Raw genomic sequence first — 18,971 nt, forward strand, 5'->3', positions numbered from 1 at the left:
TGGGCAGACTTCTAAAACAAGCTGTGTGAGAAAGCAAGTTACAGACAGATACTGTGTAATACCGTTTTTGCAAAGTTTCAGAACACATCATCAATACATATATTGTTGTTGAACACCTTCATTTGTAGTAAAAATACCAAAACGAAAATGGGAATTATATTGAGGGGGGACAGAGGAGGAAAGTGGTAAAAGGTAACTGTACCTGTAACATTTATTTCCTCCAAAAACAGGCAGACTGGGAATAAACAGGACACAGTACCAATATCCGGTAAACATGGCGGGTGAGTACACGTGCGTCCGGGCTTGTCCACATATTTTAAGGATTTCATAATTAAACACTTTTTAAATTCAGTAAGTAAATCCTGTACCCAAAGTCTCAAGATATCTACCTCTATTTATAGCTTTTCCTTTCGCAAGTATGTCGTTAAGCTGTTTGGAATTTTTTTTTTTTTGGCTGCGTTGGGTCTTCATTGCTGGCATGGGCTTTCTCTAGTTGCGGCGAGTGGGGGCTACTCTTTGTTGTGTGCGTGGGCTTCTCATTGCGGTGGCTTCTCTTGTTGCGGAGCATGGGCTGTAGATGCACAGGCTTCAGTAGTTGTGGCACATGGGCTCAGTAGTTGTGGCTCACAGGCTCTAGAGGGCAGGCTCAGAAGTTGTGGCGCACACGGGCATAGTTGCTCTGCGGCATGTGGAATCTTCCCGGACCAGGGCTAGAACCCATGTCGCCTGCCCTGGCAAGCAGATTCTTAACCACTGCACCACCAGGGAAGTCCCTGGACTTTTAAAAAATGTGGTGTAAAATAGGGACCCACTTTTGTTTCTCTCACTTAATGAGCTGGTTTCCCAGAACCATCTGTTCTTCCACCACCTATTTGTGAGACCATCCCTATCAACCATTTGAAGATTGAAAGTAATTTGTGTCCAAGGTGGAGTGATGTTGGGAACCCAGACCAGAGAGTTGTGGAGCAGTTCTCGGGGTGTCTAAAGAAGCCCACCTCCCACGGGGACAGGACGGATACTTCTGTGATAGGTCCCTTCTCAGCGCGCACTACAGGCTGTGCCGGGCCGGACATCTGCACTTGGAGCAAGCCCTCCACCCAGAGCTCCAGGAGGAGCCAGCCCGCGGTCAAGGGGAAGCCTCTCAGCTGGCCAGTGGTGGACGTAGTGCCCAAGGGAGGCCATGGATGTGCCCTGGAGATGGATAGCAGGCGGGGGCAGAGCTCTATTCTGGAGGACGAAGAGACCTGCCACAGGCCCGTGATGGGGCCAGAGCAAGGGAGGAGCAGGGCCACCAAACAGCCTGCCACTGGGCTGCCCAGGAAAGGGGTCTGGACCTGGCTGAGGGCCCAGCACCTCTACCTCCTGTCCCACCTTCTCCTCCCACCCAGAAGAGGCTGGCCTCCCCCTCCCAGTCCTAAGCTGCCATCCTGGCTGGGTCACCTGGGGATGAGGGCGCAGGGAGAAATGGGGGGGTTTCCAAGGGGCGGGAGGAGGCGTTTTACAGGCGATGGGTATGTTCATCCTCTTGATTGTGGTGATGGTTTCACGGATGTAGAAATGTCAGAACTCACCAAACTCTGGATTTCACTCATGTGCAGTCTTCTGAATGTCAATTATACCTCAATCAAGCTACAAACTGCTGGCCAAATATTTCAATTTACAAATTTTAAAAACTACATATACATTTTGTGTAGGGTAAGTAAACTGAGAGCAGAGTCAATTTTAGGTCTAGATCGCACGCACCCTCCCCATGGCCTCCTGAAGCCAAGAGCACAGTCCACACTCGTGTTTAATGATATTTATTCAGTGGGGAAGGATTTTTTCTCACCTTCAAGCTTTAGTAAAGTACATTTCTTAGAGTAAAAATAGACCATGAGTTTGTAAGGCACAATTTAATTCCTCCTGACTCAGCCGAGGTTTGGATGATTTTCTTATTTTAACATTTCACTCTGCAGTTGCTGGCACCTGGTCTCCCATCTTCCTGTGAGGACAGGCATCTCCAGTCCCCACAGCGCCCACATCCCACACCTCCCACGCCTCCCCTGCAGCCAGAATCACAGCCCACAGCCGGGGGATGGGCGCCGAGCACCAGGCGGGGAGAGGATGGTACGCAGATTCAGAACTTCCTTTCTTAGCCTCAGGTCACATTTTCCAGAGGTGAAGATATACTTCACACCATTCTCCTCCCATGGGGTAAAAATTGTCCAAATTACACGTGATGGTGGAAGAGTTAAACGTTAATTCTGCACATTCCTAACATTCCTTACTCCTTCTTCAGCAGACACCTGTCAGGTGCTGTCTCACTGAGATGCTCTGATGTAGGGATGTGATGAGGTGCCCCCCAAATACTCCAAAATGTGAAAATAAAGTTATCCTCTGGGAGTTGAGTTGAGGAACTCCATACTAATAACACATCACCTAGGAAATAATGCAAGATGATCAGTAAATAAATGACTAAAGAGTTATAGAAACCTCTGTCTGCTGACAGGGTAATGTAGGTCTAATCCCAGAGACCTGAACCAGGATGCAGCGGTAAACATGAAATCCAGCAATCCCATCTGAGGGGCTGTTCCCTTGAAGGGCCCGATTAGCACAAGCAAGGAAAAGGGAAGTCCAAAGAAGGATCCGGCCCCCCACGGCCCCTAGGACAGAAGAGCCTAGTTGGGCAGAGCTCTGGCCCAAGAGGTGAGCAGGGAGCCTCTGCCATCTCCCACTGGTCCTCAGGTTTTGCCAGAGAGGGGACCTGAGACTCATGCGATCTCACACACACACACACACACGTTCTCAGCACGCTGGTCTACACATTCGTTTCTAGTGAGTGTGTTTGATGTGAGTCAGGGCCCACATGGGATGCCTGCTCACACGCGTTTTCTAGAAGCAGTGGGAGTTGCCAGGTTCATATAATGCAGTCAACCCTTGGCCACGGTTTATTGAGCGAGAGCCAGTCCCTGACCCGAAGGGAGCACTTTTCCCAAGAACCGGGATGTGTGTCTGACAGAAGGAATGCCGCCACTCTTCAGGGGGCTGGGCTACAGCTTGCACACAGGGCGGCTAGGATCTGGGCAGAGAGAGCAGAAGGGCAGCGAGGGGAGGGGCAGGTTCACAGGGCAGGTCAAGTGGGAGAAGGAAGAACCCCCGAGCCCTGGGCCCCAGCTTCGTCCCCAAGCTCCAGTGCGTCCCACCCCTGGAGCCTGTGAACTTCCCAGGATCTCCCCCCACATCCCCTCTTCGTATCTGTTGCAGCATGAGGCAGAGACCAGCCTAAGTGCCCAGAGGGATATGCCCCAAGGGGCCCACGCCCAGCCCCCTCCCCGGCCTGGGAAGCCCTGACCCCAAAGATTCCCTCTGCCCTGCTCAAGAGGACACGGCTGCCCGGCTGCAACATGATCGGGCCTTGGGGCAGAGCCAGGGGTGACCAGGACCCCGCCTAGACACACAGCCCAGGGTGGGGGCGTGACCACTGCAAGGCAGGCTCGGTCTGACCCACATGAGAAGGACAAAGTGTTGTGAGGGTCAGAGAGGGGAACATCTGCTGAGCCTCCAACTGGCAAGGTGCTCGGGGATTTACCATCTCTCCCTGCTTCACTCAGCGAGCCCACGTGCATGGCCGAGAGGAAGTTCCGGAGGGGGAGTCATTGCCCAGCCAGGGCACCAGGCAAAGGGCTCAGTGTGTACCTGGTGGGTGGACCGCGTCTGGGCGAGGTCAGCCTCAGCCTCCCAAGTCTCCTCCTCCATCGGGGTGGCCCGGCCCTGGCAGGTCCCACAGTGCCCGGGGCCACCAGAGATCTACATGTGGAGGATGCCAACCAAGGGACCAAGAAACAAAGCAGCACGACCTCCAGCCCTTTCAGTGGTGACCCGCAGACAAAGCACAGGCAAGCCGGTGAGTTTTACTAAGTTACCATGGCAACAGGAGTCGGCAGAGAAACTCCCCCAGGTTAACAGTTTAGTTAAGTGAATTTTAAAGTTCACTGCATCATGGTGACGCCTCGGGGACACCTTGTGTGGCTCACAACACATAGGGGTCATTCACATATTCATTCAAAAAAAAATGTACAACGTGGAGCAGGGGCTGGAAGGCTACACCCCGGTGGTGGGCAGCCCTATGCTGTAGCCATGATGTTTCCTGTTTATTTTTTAAATTAACTTATTTATTTGTTTTGTTTTGTTTTTGTTTTGGCTGTGTTGGGTCTTCCTTTCCGCACACGGGCTTTCTCTAGTTGCGGAGAGCAGGGGTTACTCTTCGTTGCGGTGCGCAGGCTTCTCGTTGTGGCTTCTCGTTGCAGAACACAGGCTCTAGGCGCGCAGGCTTCAGTAGTTGTGGCACGCGGGCTCAGTAGTTGTAGCTCGCAGGCTCTAGAGCCCAGGCTCAGTAGTTACAGCGCACGGGCTTAGTTGCTCTGCAGCATGTGGGATCTTCCCAGGCCAGGGCTCAAACCCGTGTCCCCTGCATTGGCAGGCGGATTCTTAACCACTGTGCCCCCAGAGAAGCCTGGCCATGATGTTTTTATGTGTAGTTCTGAAAAGACGTGAGGCATCCTCATGCCATGGAAGGGGGACTTGGAGTGGGCGGGGTCTGTAAATCAGCTTCCACAGCTGAGGTTCACACATAAAAGATGATCCTTCCTTTCAGAGAACCTGGCATTTTCTAAGGGAATTGTAGAGATTGTTAATGTGGAAGGGGACAACCTAGTTCTCTGCCAACTGCCACCAAGTCCGAGTGCCACTGCTGGGGCCGGTGTTAACCCCCTCACCACGTGCACCTGGCCCTCCTTGCCAGCCCGTCCCAGAGCCCACCTGGCAAGTGACACACGCCAGGTGTGCCCATGACCCACAAGCCCCCGGCAGGTGTCCTGGACCTGCAGGACGACAGCCGGGGCTGGTGGACTAAGCCAAACAACGAGGCAGATTCCTTACAGCCAAACTGACCACCACATGCAGACGATGAGCATGGGCACGGACTTCATGATGTGTGCAACTGTGATGTTTAACTTTGTGTCAACTTGACGGGGCTAATGTATGCCCAGATAGCTGGTAAATTGGTATCTCTGGGTATTTCTCAGAGATTAGCATTTGATTCAGTAGATGGAAGACCTGCCCTCATCAGTGTGGGCTGAGGAAGGGCAAGTTCCCTTGCTCTCTGCTTGAGTGGGGACATCCACCTTCCAGTGCCCTTGGCTGTCGGAGCCCCTGGTTCTTGGGCCTTCGGGCTCAGACTGAATCACACCATCTGCTTTGCCGGGGCTCCAGCTTGCAGTTGGCAGATCATGGGACTTCTCAACCCCCACAGTCACATGAGCCAGTCCCTATAATAAATCTCCTCCTGCAGATCTATATATATCCTACTGGCTCTGTTTCCTGGAGAATCCTGACTAACAGTAATGAAAGGCTCACTCCTTTCATTCTCTTCTGTCCTCCTGGAGCTACGCTGCTGTTGAGTCCCAGGCCTTCGAATGTGGCTGGCGGGACACCCTCCCCAGGGCCTTCTCTGTCTCCTCCAGGGACGGCAGGCCTCAGCTCTCTGGCACGTGGGGTCTATGGTTGCAGCTCCCCAGGAACTGCCTTCACGGTTCTCTTTCCTCCTCCCGTGGCATCACGAGCACTCATCTGCCTGCCTTGCTGGTAGACTTGATGCCACCACACCCTGGTCTCCGTTTAAATGGCAAGCGGAGCTCCTTCTGCCCGGTGGCCTCCCTGCCATGCCCCTGCACCCATGAAGGCGGGAAGGAACTCAGGTGGGTGTGGGTATCTGGGGCAGAGGGCTCAAGCTCAGGACTCTAGTGGCAGCACCAGGAGCTTGCAGGGCAGGCAGCGCCCCCCGCCCCCCTCCAGGACCAGCTGTGGAGGACACCCCTCCCACCAGGGGAGCAGACAGCCTCCCCCCACCTCAGGGTGGGCTCCCCCTGCCTCAGGACCAGGGCATCACGCATTAGGTAAAAAGTGTTTTCTAAACTCTTCACAGGAAAAGGACAGGAAGTAGACACACCACTAAACGCCCGGATCACCAGTGATTTTGTTCAGGTGCCCTCCTCCTCCTTCTAAAAACATTTGTGAAGTCCAGTGAATAGATGTTTTCACAGGAAAAAGATTATTTTTTAAGTAAATGCATTTTCTGGCAAAACTCTTGGACCCATGCTTATGCAAATGGATGGTACAGATGGGGGCAGGGTGGGAGGCAGGGAGGAAGGGGGCACCCAAGCCGCATGTCCAGCCAGAGGGCAGACCGACAGCTTTGAGCACCTTGAAGTTTGTAACAAACAGCACAGAAAACAAGCCCAGAATCCAAGTGGCCCCCTTAGGTCCTGGCCTGGGTGTGTGTCAAAGAGTGGTCATTGGGGAAGAATTGAGGGTCCAGAGATCCCCCACCCCCTGGGCGTGAGGGAGGGTGCTGGTGACAACGGGGACAGGCCACCTGGAGGACCTAGAAAGTGAGCCCCTAAATGACCAAGGACTAAGTCCTCTGGGGACGTCCCAGCAAAGGACAGACTCCAGGGCAGGTGGGGAGCAACCCTGCCCGTCACTGGAGGCCGGCAGAGGTCCCTTCTGCAGCCCACACGTCCTGTGATAGGACCCAGGACACAGGTCTTATGGAGAGGCTCAAACACGCTTCTCCAGCCTCCCTAGTTTGACATTTCTTTGCCAAGCAAAGGTCTCAAAGCGGGAGAGCAAGGAAGAGAAGACAGCCTGAAATGACCCCTTCTCTCCACCCAGGCCATGGGAGCCACCTCAGGACACCCACTGGATGCAGGCAGGAGGGGAAAGGAGGCCAGCCTAGGCAGGGGCTGGGGTGGCGGGACAGCCCTGACCCTGGGTTGTGCAAGGGGGACACCCCTGCGTCCTGGCCTCCTCAACACTCTCGAAGCGCTGGAACCCAGACCTCCCCGGCGTGTGTGAGCAGGTCAGCAGGCCAGCCACACTGCCTAGTCCCTGCCGCCCATGCATGGGAGACGGGGCCATGGGGAGGGAATGTGGATGCAGCACGGTTCCTAGAGGAAAGGCCAGTCTCTGCTTCAGTCACTCTGTTGGAATTGTCAGGTTTGGCGCTCAGGCTGGGCAGGCGGGAGGCAGGTCACAGGGATCCGAGAGCAGGTGTGGACCAGCTCCTCTGCAGCACACTGTCCCCTGCCTGTCAGAAATGCCAGCAGACACAAGGTCACTGCAGAGCACTGAGGGGCACCCACCCCCTGCACAGCCCTGGGGGTGTGGGTGGCCAGGCTGCGGCGGGCAGCAGGCCACCAGGCCGTGTGCGTCTCCTGGAGGTGGATACAGTGGCCCCCCTGCCCCCTCCCAGCCCTCCTCACCCCAGCGACCGGGGGGCCTGCCCGGCACGCACACCCTCCCGCCGCCTGGTCGCCCGCATGCCCCGGGCACTGAGAACGTGTCCGCCGGCCACCAAACCACAGATGGCCAATCAGCAGCTCCTGTCCTACAAACAAGCCCACCTCTTAGACTGGGGGTCTCCACAGAAGCCCACGCCAACTGCAGCTTCACGGTGTGACTGAACGCTGTGAGCTCCTGGGGGTCCCTCCACCACCCCCCAGGACGGGACAGGAGCCAGCCAAAGTCCTAGAATGTTCCTGCCACCACCCTGTGATGGGGACACAGGAGGCTTAGGGGCCGGGTCCCAACCAGGGCGGTTACATCTCCTCAGCCATCCTCAAAGGAAGCTGCTCCTCAGAGGACTAGGATGAGCAGGTCTCAAGGGCTGGCCACACCCCTGGGACTGGTGGGGGAGGAGGGGAAGCAGAGAGCAGTGGCACCTTCCCCCACCCCCATGGGCCCAGCAAGCCCTCAGGCCCCCAGAGAGGTTCACCCAGGGGAGCTCCCAAAGAGAGACAGGGTTCCCAGCCTCTTCAGGCAAGCCATACAGGTTCTGGTTTTCAGGGAGGCCCCGAGGTCTGCAGTGCAGCTCCGTGGGGCCGGCCCCTCCCAGCACCACCCATTTGCCCCGGAAGACTCGAGCCTTGCCCTATGTGTGGAGCAGGGGAACCCAAAAGTGCCCGAGAATACATCTAGAAATACATGTAAGAGACTGAGGAGAAAGGCATCAGGCCCAGCACAGTGACCATCAGTCCACCAGGTGGGTATTTTGGGGAGGGGACCAAGGACACAGGTGACCCCTGAAGGTGGGAGTGGCACATCACCTAGAGCTTAGCAGAGAAGGATGAGAAGTCCGCCAGCGACTGGATGTCGTTAGGGAATGTCAGCCAGGCCCCACCATCAACCACCAGCAGGGCCCCCGTCACATAGGATGCCAAAGGGCTGGCCAGGAAGAGGGCGCTGTGGGCGATCTCCGTCTTGTTCCCCAGCCTCTGCAGGGGGCTTGCCAGGACCTTTGCCCTCATGCTGGCCTGTGGGCCACCTGGGAAGCAGCGGGAGGCTCAGCCCCTGTGGGCCCCAGGACCCCGGGACCCTTCACCCTCCCCTGCCCAGCTTCCCCTGAACCACACCCGGGAATGTTGGGGACATCGTTAGCATCATCCTGGGGGAGCAGGAACAGGCCAGGTACAGTAACACCCACCACAGAACCAGCACAGGGCCTTTCTCCGCTCACCCTGCCAAGGCTCTGGAGGCTTCAATGGGGCCCCACTTTGTGTCCGGCTCACACATCAAGGCCAGCAGCCCCTGGCCTCTAGCTTTAGGGGGCAGCTGCCCAAGTCCAGCTGACCCTTAGTCCATTGCAGGTCTGTGTGAACTGTCCCCAGCCTGGAGATGGACTCTTTGCCCACCCTGGGAAGCCATGAGGATTTGGCACTGATCCCAGGCCTGTCCCAGCCAGGTGTGAGGGGAGCCCTCGGAGGCACGGTTGGGGGGTGGGGTGACTGTGCTCAGGGGAGCACCCGCTGCGGGGCCTGGGCTCCCCGGGAGCCTTACCCAGCCGCCGGAAGCCCTCTGTGCCGCTGATGGGGCCGGGGGCAAGGCTGTTGACGCGGATGTTCTGGGGGCCCCACTCCACAGCCAGGTGCCGTGTCATCGCATCTGCATGGGAGGCCGGCAGGCATGAGGGAGAAGCAGGGCTGCTCTGATTTTAGGGAGGCCCAGGTGGGGGTGGGGGCTCAGCGTCACTCGGGACACTGCCGGCCTCCGGGGACAGGGATGGGGAGGAACCCACGTGGGCAGACCAGAGGGGGCGCCCGTACCCACGGCCGCCTTGGCAGAGCCTGCATGCACTTGGAGCACCTGCCCGCGGGTACCCAGGGTTGCAGTGATGTTCACGATCACCCCGCCATGGCCCTGCAACACACGAGAGGGGCAGTGAGCGGTGGCCAGAAGCGGGGAGGCCCTGGCCGCGGGACACTCACACGGAAGAACTTCTCGTAGAGTACACGAGACACGTTGAAGGTGCCCAAGGTGTCGATGTCCATCACGGTCTTGAAGGCGTTGGAAGACAAGGCACTGGCAGGGCACAGGAAGTTCCCGGCTGCACCTACCAGTGGAAGGAGACAGCGGATGGTGCTGGAGCCCCGGGCAGTTGAAGTATCTGGACCCTCAGGGTGGCCCAGGTTGGCCAGGGAAGGAAACCTGAGCATTTGGACACGTTCCTGAATGACGGGCAGGATGGGTTTTATGGGTTGGATTGTGTCCCTAAAAAAATTCGCTGAAGTCCCAACCCCTGGTACCTGTGAACGTGACCTTATTTGAAAAGATGGTCTTTGCAGATGTCATCAAGGTAAGATTAGATCATACTGAATTAGGGTGGCCTAAGCCCAAAGATGGGCTTCCTTAAAAAGAAGGGGGCACAGGCGTGCACAGGGGATGGCAGTGTGAAGGAGGCAGAGGCTGGAGGGGTGCAGCCCAGAGCCAAGGCCCGCCAGGCAGCAACCCCAGGAGCTGAGGGCAGGGCCTGGGACAGAAGCTCCCTCGAACCTTGTTTTCAGACTTCTGGCCTCCAGACTGTGAGAGAATATATTTCTGTTGTTTTAAGCTGCCCAGCTTATGACTTTGTTAGGGGCAGGAAAATAATACGCAGGGTGTTTTTAAAGGAAATTTCAGCAAAAATGAACCTGAATGTAAAATAGGGACTATAGTTAACCGTCTGTATCAATATCAGTTTCCCGGTTGTAACAAATGCAAGGTGTTCATAGAGTGTGGAGTTCTCTGTACTATCTGCTCAATTAGTCTGCAAATCTAAAACTATATTAAAACAATAACGTGTAGTCCTTTTTCTTTAAGGGGGAATTTCAGGACACAAGAGTGGCCCTACTCTGTGATTCAGCCTAGTTCACAGGGCATCCTCTTGAGCCACAGCTGCACTGACCTGGGAGGAGCTGAGTGGCCTGGAGCCAGGACAGTTCTGGGACCTCCAAACAGGGAGATGTGGTATTGCTGACCTGTCAGAAGCCCCCTGGCCAGAAGGCCGAAGCAACGTGGAGGAAACGTTAGTGACTTGAGAGCACGGCCACCACCATTGCCACCATGTGCCTCCTCAACAAGCCCAAGGGTGAGATGACCCCGGAGGAGCTGCAGAAGCGGGAGGAGGAGGAGTTTAACATGGGTCCACTCCCCGTGCTCACACAGTCGGTCAAGAACAACACCCAAGTGCTCATCAGTTGCCGCAACAAGAAGCTCCTGGGCCGTGTGAAGGCCTTTGATAGGCACCGCAACATGGTGCTGGAGAAAGTGAAGGAGGTGTGGACCAAGGTCCCCACGAATGGCAGGAGCAAGAAGAAGTCCAAGCCAGTCAACGAGGACCACTACATCTCCAAGATGGTCCTGTGTGGGGACTCGGTCATTGTGGTCCTGCGGAACCCGCTCATGCATCGCCAGCAAGAAGGGGCCTCCTCCCCGCCGTCAGAACTTGCCCCCTCATTTTTCAAAGACCTGCCCTTTGCGCTGGGAATAATAAAGTACTGTGTTTTTTCTAAAAAAAAAAAAGGAAGCCCCCTGGCCTCGCTCAACAGTGACTCACAGTTAATGAGAATGTCGATCTTCCCGAACTCCTTCAGAGCCTGCTCCACGGCTGCCATGATGGCCAGGGGAGCTCGGACGTCCAGAGATAAAGGGAGGCACCTCTGGCCAGTGGCAGCAGCCAGCTTTCTGGCAGCCTAGAAGCCGGACAGGAAGACAGAGGTGGGCAGCAGGCCGGTGGCCTCAGCCTGGAGGAACAGCCCTTCAGAATCTGATGAGGATGATGAGCCAGGTTCTGCCAGGAAGCCGGGCTCTGCTGCTGAAACCCACTCTGCAGAGACACAGCTGGCAAGTGGCCACTCCCCAGGGCCATGACCCCTGGTGGACGCTGCTAAGACAGCCCGCACCCTCTCCCCTTTCATCACCCTCCAGGCCCCTGGTCACTAGTCACAGGTCAACGGTAGCTCCAGCTGACGTCCAGTCCCTGCCCCGAGACCAACCACGGCAGTGGAGAGACTCTCCACCCTCATGACCCTGGTGAGCCCAGAGATCTGTCTTGGGGCCACAGTACCACCCAACATAAGAGTTCCCGCACAGGACCCAATAAGTAGATTCTTTAAAAAGACAAGGATGTCCCTGCGGGCCACTTCCATTGAAGCTCTGTATTTGGAAGAGGGGCAGGTTTTGGTGTAATCATCCTCTGGACCTCAGGACCCTCCAGGCCCAGGCTCCCAGCCCCCAAAGCTGTCCATGGACGTGTGGGCACAGGAGAGACCCCTTACCATCGACACTCTAGGAAGACTTCTGCTGGCGATGACTGTGTGGCAGCCGTGCCTGCAAAGCCAGATGGCAGGCGTGAGGGCAGCAAGGTGCAAGGGACACGCCCAGCTGGGCTCCTGCCTGGCGCTCGAAGCAAAGGTCCCCCTCCCCGAAGGGTCTCTCAGGCTTAAACACCAGCCTAGGGCTGAAGGCACAGCTAGCAGAGGACACAGGGGCCTCCGTGGGGCTGAGTGACTGTGGCAGGACCTCAGGCAGGCACCACTAGTTTCTGGGCTGGGTCTCTCTGGCACGAGGTATGCCAGCCATGCAGGGATGTGGGCCTTGCCCCAAACACCATGTGAGCAGCTGTGAGTCTCAGACATGGGGCCCAGACTCTTCATGAGTCCTGCTGGGTCCACCTGGGTCTCCCCGGGAGGCTGGAGTGAAGGACAGAGAGCCCATTCCGGGGCCAGGGCACCTCCCCTGCCTTACCTCCCGACAAACCCAGCCTCAAACTCAGTAACAGTACCAGCTACCACCTGCTAAGCCAGTCCCACTGAATCCTCAGAACACCACAGCACAGCTGGCCATGCTCTGCTCAGAGAAGCAACAAAGCTTCCAGCTCGGAAAACAAATTCACCTGGAATGGATGAGTCCCAAAATCTCGTCCAGTGGGAAATCTCTGAAAAGCAGGGTCCTGGAGGAAACCAGCTTCATCTCCCCTAACCCCAACCTAACTCTAGGCCTCTCATAGGTGCGGGTGACAAACTGCTGACCTGGGCCTGAGACCACAGACCTTGTGTCCCAGGAGACACTGTGCTCTGCACGGTGCCAGGGTCCAACTCGGCCCACCCTGACCCTGGCTCGGCAAGGCCCTGGGGGACCCTGCAGTAGAATTACCTCAACCTTTGGATCCTCCTGCTTTGTACAAATGGGGGTGCTGAGGTCAGAGCCAAACAGTCTAGACTAATCTCTAGGAGAGACTGTAGTCTTGCCTCTCCCAGGACAGCACTTGACCCCTTTCAGATGCTCTCTGATGGCCCTGGGCCTAGAGGGGTTCCCACCATCCACCGGCATTTTGCCCAAGATCCCAGGGTCCAGTGGGGTCCATGCAAGGGGGTGGGGAGCAAGATGGGGCACAGAGCACACAGAGCACTGCTTACCGCATGAAAATCTCAGCAATCCGGAACCCGATTCCAGAGCCACCGCCTGTGATGAAGGCTACCTTGTCCCTGAGAGAAGAAAACAGAGGCTCTTTAAAGAGGCCCCAGTTAAATGGGGGCGGGGAGGAGGTGCTCTTGGAGGACATTGACCCTCTGCACTGGGCACTTCTGTCAAATTTGAGAAACGCTGCTTTTTAAAGCCTGCATTCCTCAGCTTTTTGAATCTTTGGGAAGAATGTCTCTATGCATAAAAGTCTCTATGCAGAAAGTTATCAATTAAGTGAGAAATGTTTTCAAAACATACAAGCCTTCCTCCAGCCACCCGCTAAGTGGATAGGGTAGAGGGTTCCTGGAGAAAGAGAAATGGGCATGGCTTTCTTGACATAAGAGAAGCATTTTTGGCCTAAGCCATTCTATGATCTAAGCCTGGTCACAGTCTTGTCCTCGAACAGGTCTCAAAGAATACAGAAACTGGGACTTCCCTGGTGGTCCAGTGGTTAAGACTCCATGCTCCTGATGCAGGGGCCCCAGGTTGGATCCTTGGTCAGGGAACTAGATCCCGCATGCCACAACTGAAGATCCCACATGCCATCCCACGTACCACAACTAAGACCTGGTGCTGCCAAATAAATAAGGTTATTTAAAAATAAAAATGGGTAGGGGTCACATATATATGCTGTCTACAAGAGACCCACTTCAGACTTAGGGACACATACACACTGAAAGTGAGAGGATGGAAAAAGATATTCCATGCAAATGGAAATCAAAAGAAAGCTGGAGTAGCAATACTCATATCAGATAAAATAGATTTTAAAATAAAGAATGTTACAAGAGACAAGGAAGGACACTACATAACAATCAAGGGATCAATCCAGGAAGAAGAAATAACAATTATAAATAGATATACACCCAACATAGGAGCACCTCAATACATAAGCCAACTGCTAACAGCTATAAAAGAGGAAATCGACAGTAACACAATAATAGTGGGGGACTTTGGGCTTCCCTGGTGGCTCAGTGGTTAAGAATCCGCCTGCCAACGCAGGGGACACAGGTTCGAGCCCTGGCCCAGAAGATCCCACATACGGTGGAGCAACTAAGCCTGTGCACCACAACTACGAGCCTGTGCCCTAGAGCCCGTGAGCCACAACTACTGAGCCCACGCACCACAACTACTGAAGCTTGTGTGCCTAGAGCCTGTGCTCTGCAACAAGAGAAGCCACCGCAATGAGAAGCCTGCACACTGCAACGAAGAGTACCCCTGCTCACTGCAACTAGAGAAAGCCCGCATGCAGCAACGAAGACCCAACACAGTCAAAAATAAATAAATTAATTAAATTAAATAATAATAATAATAGTGGGGGACTTTAACACCTCACTTACACCAATGGACAGATCATCCAGCAGAAAATGAATAACAAAACACAAGCTTTACACGACACAATAGACCAGACAGATTTAATTGATATTTATAGGACATTCCATCCAAAAACAGCAGATTACACTTTCTTCTCAAGTGCACACAGAACATTCTCCAGGATAGATCACATCTGGGGTCACAAATCAAGCCTCAGTAAATCTAAGAAAATTGAAATCATATCAAGAATCTTTTCCAATCACAACGCTATGAGATTAGAAATCAATTACAGGGGAAAAAAACATAAAAAACACAAACACATGGAGGCTAAACAATACATTACTAAATAACCAAGAGATCACTGAAGAAATCAAAGGGGAAATAAAAAATACCTAGAGCCAAATGACAATGAAAACACAATGATCCAAAACCTATGGGATGCAACAAAAGCAGTCCTAAGAGGGAAGTTTATAGCAATACAAGCCTACCTCAAGAAACAAGAAAAATCTCAAGTAAACAATCTAACCTTACACCTAAAGGAACTAAAGAAAGAAGAACAAACAAAACCCAAAGTTAGCAGAAGGAAAGAAATCATAACCGTCAGAGCAGAAATAAATGAAATAGAAACAAAGAAAACAATAGCAAAGATCAATAAAACTAAAAGCTGATTCTTTGAGAAGATAAACAAAATTGATAAACCTTTAGCCAGGCTCATCAAGAAAAAGAGGGAGAGGACTCAAATCAATAAAATTAGAAATGAAAAAGGAGACGTTACAATGGACACTACAGAAATACAAAGCATCCAAAGAGACTATTACAAGCAACTCTATGCCAATAAAATGGACAACCTGGAAGAAGTGGACAAATTCTTAGAAAGGTATAACCTTCCAAGACTGAACCAGGAAGAAATAGAAAATATGAACAGACCAATCACAAGTAATGAAATTGAAACTGTGATTAAAAATCTTCCAACAAACAAAAGTCCAGGACCAGATGGCTTCACAAGTGAATTCTATCGAACATTTAGAGAAGAGCTAACACCTATCCTTCTCAAACTCTTCCTAAAAATTGCAGACGAGGGGCTTTCCTGGTGGCGCAGTGGTTGAGAGTCCGCCTGCCGATGCAGGGGAATGGGTTCGTGCCCCAGTCCGGGAAGATCCCACGTGCCGCGGAGTGGCTAGGCCTGTGAGCCATGGCCACTGAGCCTGCGCGTCTGGAGCCTGTGCTCCGCAACGGGAGAAGCCACAACAGTGAGAGGCCCGCGTACCGCAAAAAAAAAAAAAAAAAAAAAAAATTGCAGAGGAAGGAACACTCCCAAACTCACTCTCTGAGGCCACCATCACCCTGATACCAAAACCAAATAAAGATACTACAAAAAAAGAAAATGACAGACCAATATCACTGATGAATATAGATGCAAAAATCCTCAACAAAATACTAGCAAACCGAATCCAACAACACATTAAAAGGATCATACACCATGATCAAGTGGGATTTATCCCAGGGATGCAAGGATTCTTCAATATATGCATATCAATCAATGTGATACACCATATTAACAAACTGAAGAATGAAAACCATATGATCATCTCAATAGATGCAGAAAAAGCTTTTGACAAAATTCAACACCCATTTATGATAAAAACTCTCCAGAAAGTGGGCATAGAGGGAACCTTCCTCGACATAATAAAGGCCATATACGAAAAACCCACAGCAAACATCATTTTCAATAGTGAAAACCTGAAAGCACTTCCCCTAAGATCAGGAACAAAACAAGGATGTCCACTCTCGCCACTATTATTCAGCATAGTTTGGAAGTCCTAACCACTGCAATCAGAGAAGAAAAAGAAATAAAAGGAATACAAATTGGAAAAGAAGTAAAACTGTCACTGCAGATGACATGATACTGTACATAGAGAATCCTAAAGATGCCACCAGAAAACTTCTAGAGCTAATCAATGAATTTGGTAAAGTTGCAGGATACAAAATTAATGCACAGAAATCTCTTGCATTCCTATACACTAACAACGAAATATCAGAAAGAGAAATTAAGGAAACAATCCCATTTACCATTGCAACAAAAAGAATAAAATACCTAGGAATAAACCTACCTAAGGAGGTAAAAGACCTGTACTCAGAAAACTATAAGACACTGATGAAAGAAATCAAAGATGACACAAACAGATGGAGAGATATACCATGTTCTTGGATTGGAAGAATCAATATTGTGAAAATGACTATATACTACACAAAGCAATCTACAGATTCAATGCAATTCCTATCAAATTACCAGTGGCATTTTTTTACAGAACCAGAACAAAAAATCTTAAAATTTGTGTGGAGACACAAAAGACACCAAATAGCCAAAGCAGTTTTGAAGGAAAAAAACGGAGCTGGAGGAATCAGACTCCCTGACTTCAGACTATACTACAAAGCTACAGTAATCAAGACAATATGGTACTGGCACAAAAACAGAAATACAGATCAGTGGAACAGGATAAAAAGCCCAGAGATAAATCCATGCACCTATGGTCAACTAATCTATGACAAAGGAGGCAAGGATATACAATGGAGAAAAGACAGTCTCTTCAATAAGTGGTGCTGGGAGCACTTGACATGTACATGTAAAAGAATGAAATTAGAACACTCCCTAACACCATACACAAAAATAAACTCAAAATGGATTAAAGACTTAAATGTAAGACTGGACACTATAAAACTCTTAGAGGAAAACATAGGAAGAACACTCTGTGACATAAATCACAGCAAGGTCTTTTTTGACCCAACTCCTAGAGTAATGGAAATAAAAACAAAAATAAACAAATGGGACCTAATGAAACTTAAAAGCTTTTGCACAGCAAAGGAAACTACAAACAAGACGAAAAGACAACCCTCAGAATGGGAGAAAATATTTGCAAATGAAGCAACAAAGGATTAATCTCCAAAATATATAACCGGCTCATGCAGCTCAATATTAAAAAAAACAAACAACCCAATCAAAAAATGGGCAGAAGACCTAAATAGACATTTCTCCAAAGAAGACATACAGATGGCCAAGAGGCACATGAAAAGCTGCTCAACATCACTAATTATTAGAGAAATGCGAATCAAAACTACAATGAGGTATCACCTCACATGGGTTAGAATGGGAATCATCAGAAAAGCTACAAACAACAAATGCTGGAGAGGGTGTGGAGAAAAGGGAACCCTCCTACACTGTTGGTGGGAATGTAAATTGATACAGTCACTATGGAGAACAGTATGGAGGGTCCTTAAAAAACTAAAAATAGAATTACCCTATGACCCAGCAATCCCACTACTGGGCATATACCCAGAGAAGACCATAATTCAAAAAGACACATGCACCCCAATGTTCATGGCAGCACTATTTACAATAGCCAGGTCATGGAAGCAACCTAAATGCCCATCGACCGACGAATGGATAAAGAAGATGTGGTACATATATACAATGGAATATTACTCAGCCATAAAAAGGAATGAAATTGGGTCATTTGTAGAGATGTGGATGGACCTAGAGACTGCCATACAGAGTGAAGTAAGTCAGAAAGAGAAAAACAAATATATATTAACGCATATATGTGGAACCTAGAAAAATGGTACAGATGAACTGGTTTGCAGGGCAGAAATAGAGACACAGATGTAGAGAACAAACGTGTATGGACACCAAGGGGGTCAAGTGGCGGAGAGGCATGGTGGTGGGATGAATTGGGAGTTTGGGATTGACATATATACATTAATATGTATAAAACAGATAACTAATAAGAACCTGCTGTATAAAAAATAAAATAAAATTCAAAAATTCAAAAAAAAATGGGTAGGGGTCAAACTCTATCCAAGTTAAAAAAAAAAAAAGAATACAGAAACTAACGATTGTCATCAGGCAAGAGAAGTAACAATAGCAAAGATAATAAATCAGGTTTAAAGACTCCCAGTTTTGTTTCCATGGTAAAGATTAGCCTGAAGTGCTCAACCACCAGATCAACTGGAACCTCAGGGATGATGACCCTCGTGACTTCAATCAACTAAAGCTTGGACTCTCAACCGCCCAAACCCTTCATGAAGATGCATGCACCTTTAGCTTAAAACTTCCCCAAATTTGCTGTGCGGGGAGACACCGCTTTGGGGAAAATCTCCAACGTTCTCCTTACTTGCTGCTAGTAATAATTAATCCTTCCTTCTCCTGACCTTTGGCTTGGTTGTGTCCTTTGACACTCACCCCACCTCGGAGCATTACTAATGAACACCCGCCGCCACCCACAGGACAAACAGACTGTGTTCACAGCCATGCAAAGATCAGAACACCAGCAGTTGCATCTCTGGGGCACCTGGACCTCCGGACTGTCTGGCCACCAGGCACAGGGTCCTCACGCATCCCAGTAAAACCGCAGTCCCCGTGCAGCCCGCACCGCAGGCGCTCCCTCCCCCTGCCCGGCTCCCTGGGGCGCCCCCGACACGGCCCTCACCGAAGCAAGTCCGGACAGAAGAGGTGGCGGTACTCCGGGAGACAGTCGTCCTCGCTGACGTCGGGCGGTGGCTGGGCCATGGCGCTCGGTGCGGGCCTGGGCGGCTAGGACAGCAGGGACTCGCCGGGATCAGGACTCCGACCTCCGGTGACAGGCGGCGCTGTACCCGCGCCCTCCTCTCTGGCTGGCCTGGGACGAGGAGGCCCCGCCCACCCGGCGCTCGTCCCTCTCGGGACGCCCCGCCTCCGCGGGCTCTCGCTCCTCCCAGTAAGCCCCGCCTCCATGTCCCCTCGCTCCTCCCAGGACGCTCCAACCACGCCGGCCCTCCCTCTTCCCAGGACAACCGGGTCCTTCCCGGCC

General features: G+C 51.9%; 2 protein-coding genes across 3 annotated transcripts; one reads left to right on the forward strand and one right to left on the reverse strand.

Annotated features, from left to right (window-relative positions):
* Positions 1-6,086: 6,086 nt before the first annotated feature.
* DECR2 (2,4-dienoyl-CoA reductase 2) lies at positions 6,087-18,815 on the reverse strand. 2 transcript variants are annotated; one of them, XM_081255692.1, is made up of 9 exons: positions 18,612-18,815; positions 12,771-12,839; positions 11,631-11,682; positions 10,910-11,045; positions 9,303-9,427; positions 9,141-9,234; positions 8,875-8,979; positions 8,145-8,362; positions 6,087-7,126 (listed from the first exon to the last, which is right to left on the reverse strand). In XM_081255692.1, exons 1-8 carry the CDS (start codon positions 18,689-18,691, stop codon positions 8,145-8,147), a joined length of 879 nt encoding a protein of 292 aa, XP_081111818.1. In that variant the 5' UTR covers positions 18,692-18,815; the 3' UTR covers positions 6,087-7,126. The 2 variants fall into 2 exon arrangements, with proteins under 2 accessions (XP_081111818.1, XP_081111819.1); XM_081255693.1 differs by lacking the exon at positions 8,145-8,362.
* Positions 9,466-10,905, forward strand: LOC308629047 (small nuclear ribonucleoprotein Sm D2-like; the record flags this gene model as incomplete). Its single annotated transcript, XM_081256483.1, has 1 exon — positions 9,466-10,905. A coding segment is annotated over exon 1 (489 nt), but the record flags the coding sequence as incomplete, so codon positions are not given.
* Positions 18,816-18,971: the final 156 nt, after the last annotated feature.

This window comes from Mesoplodon bidens, assembly GCF_964165515.1.
Source record: "Mesoplodon bidens genome assembly, chromosome: 15".
Taxonomy (NCBI): Eukaryota; Metazoa; Chordata; class Mammalia; order Artiodactyla; family Ziphiidae; genus Mesoplodon; species Mesoplodon bidens.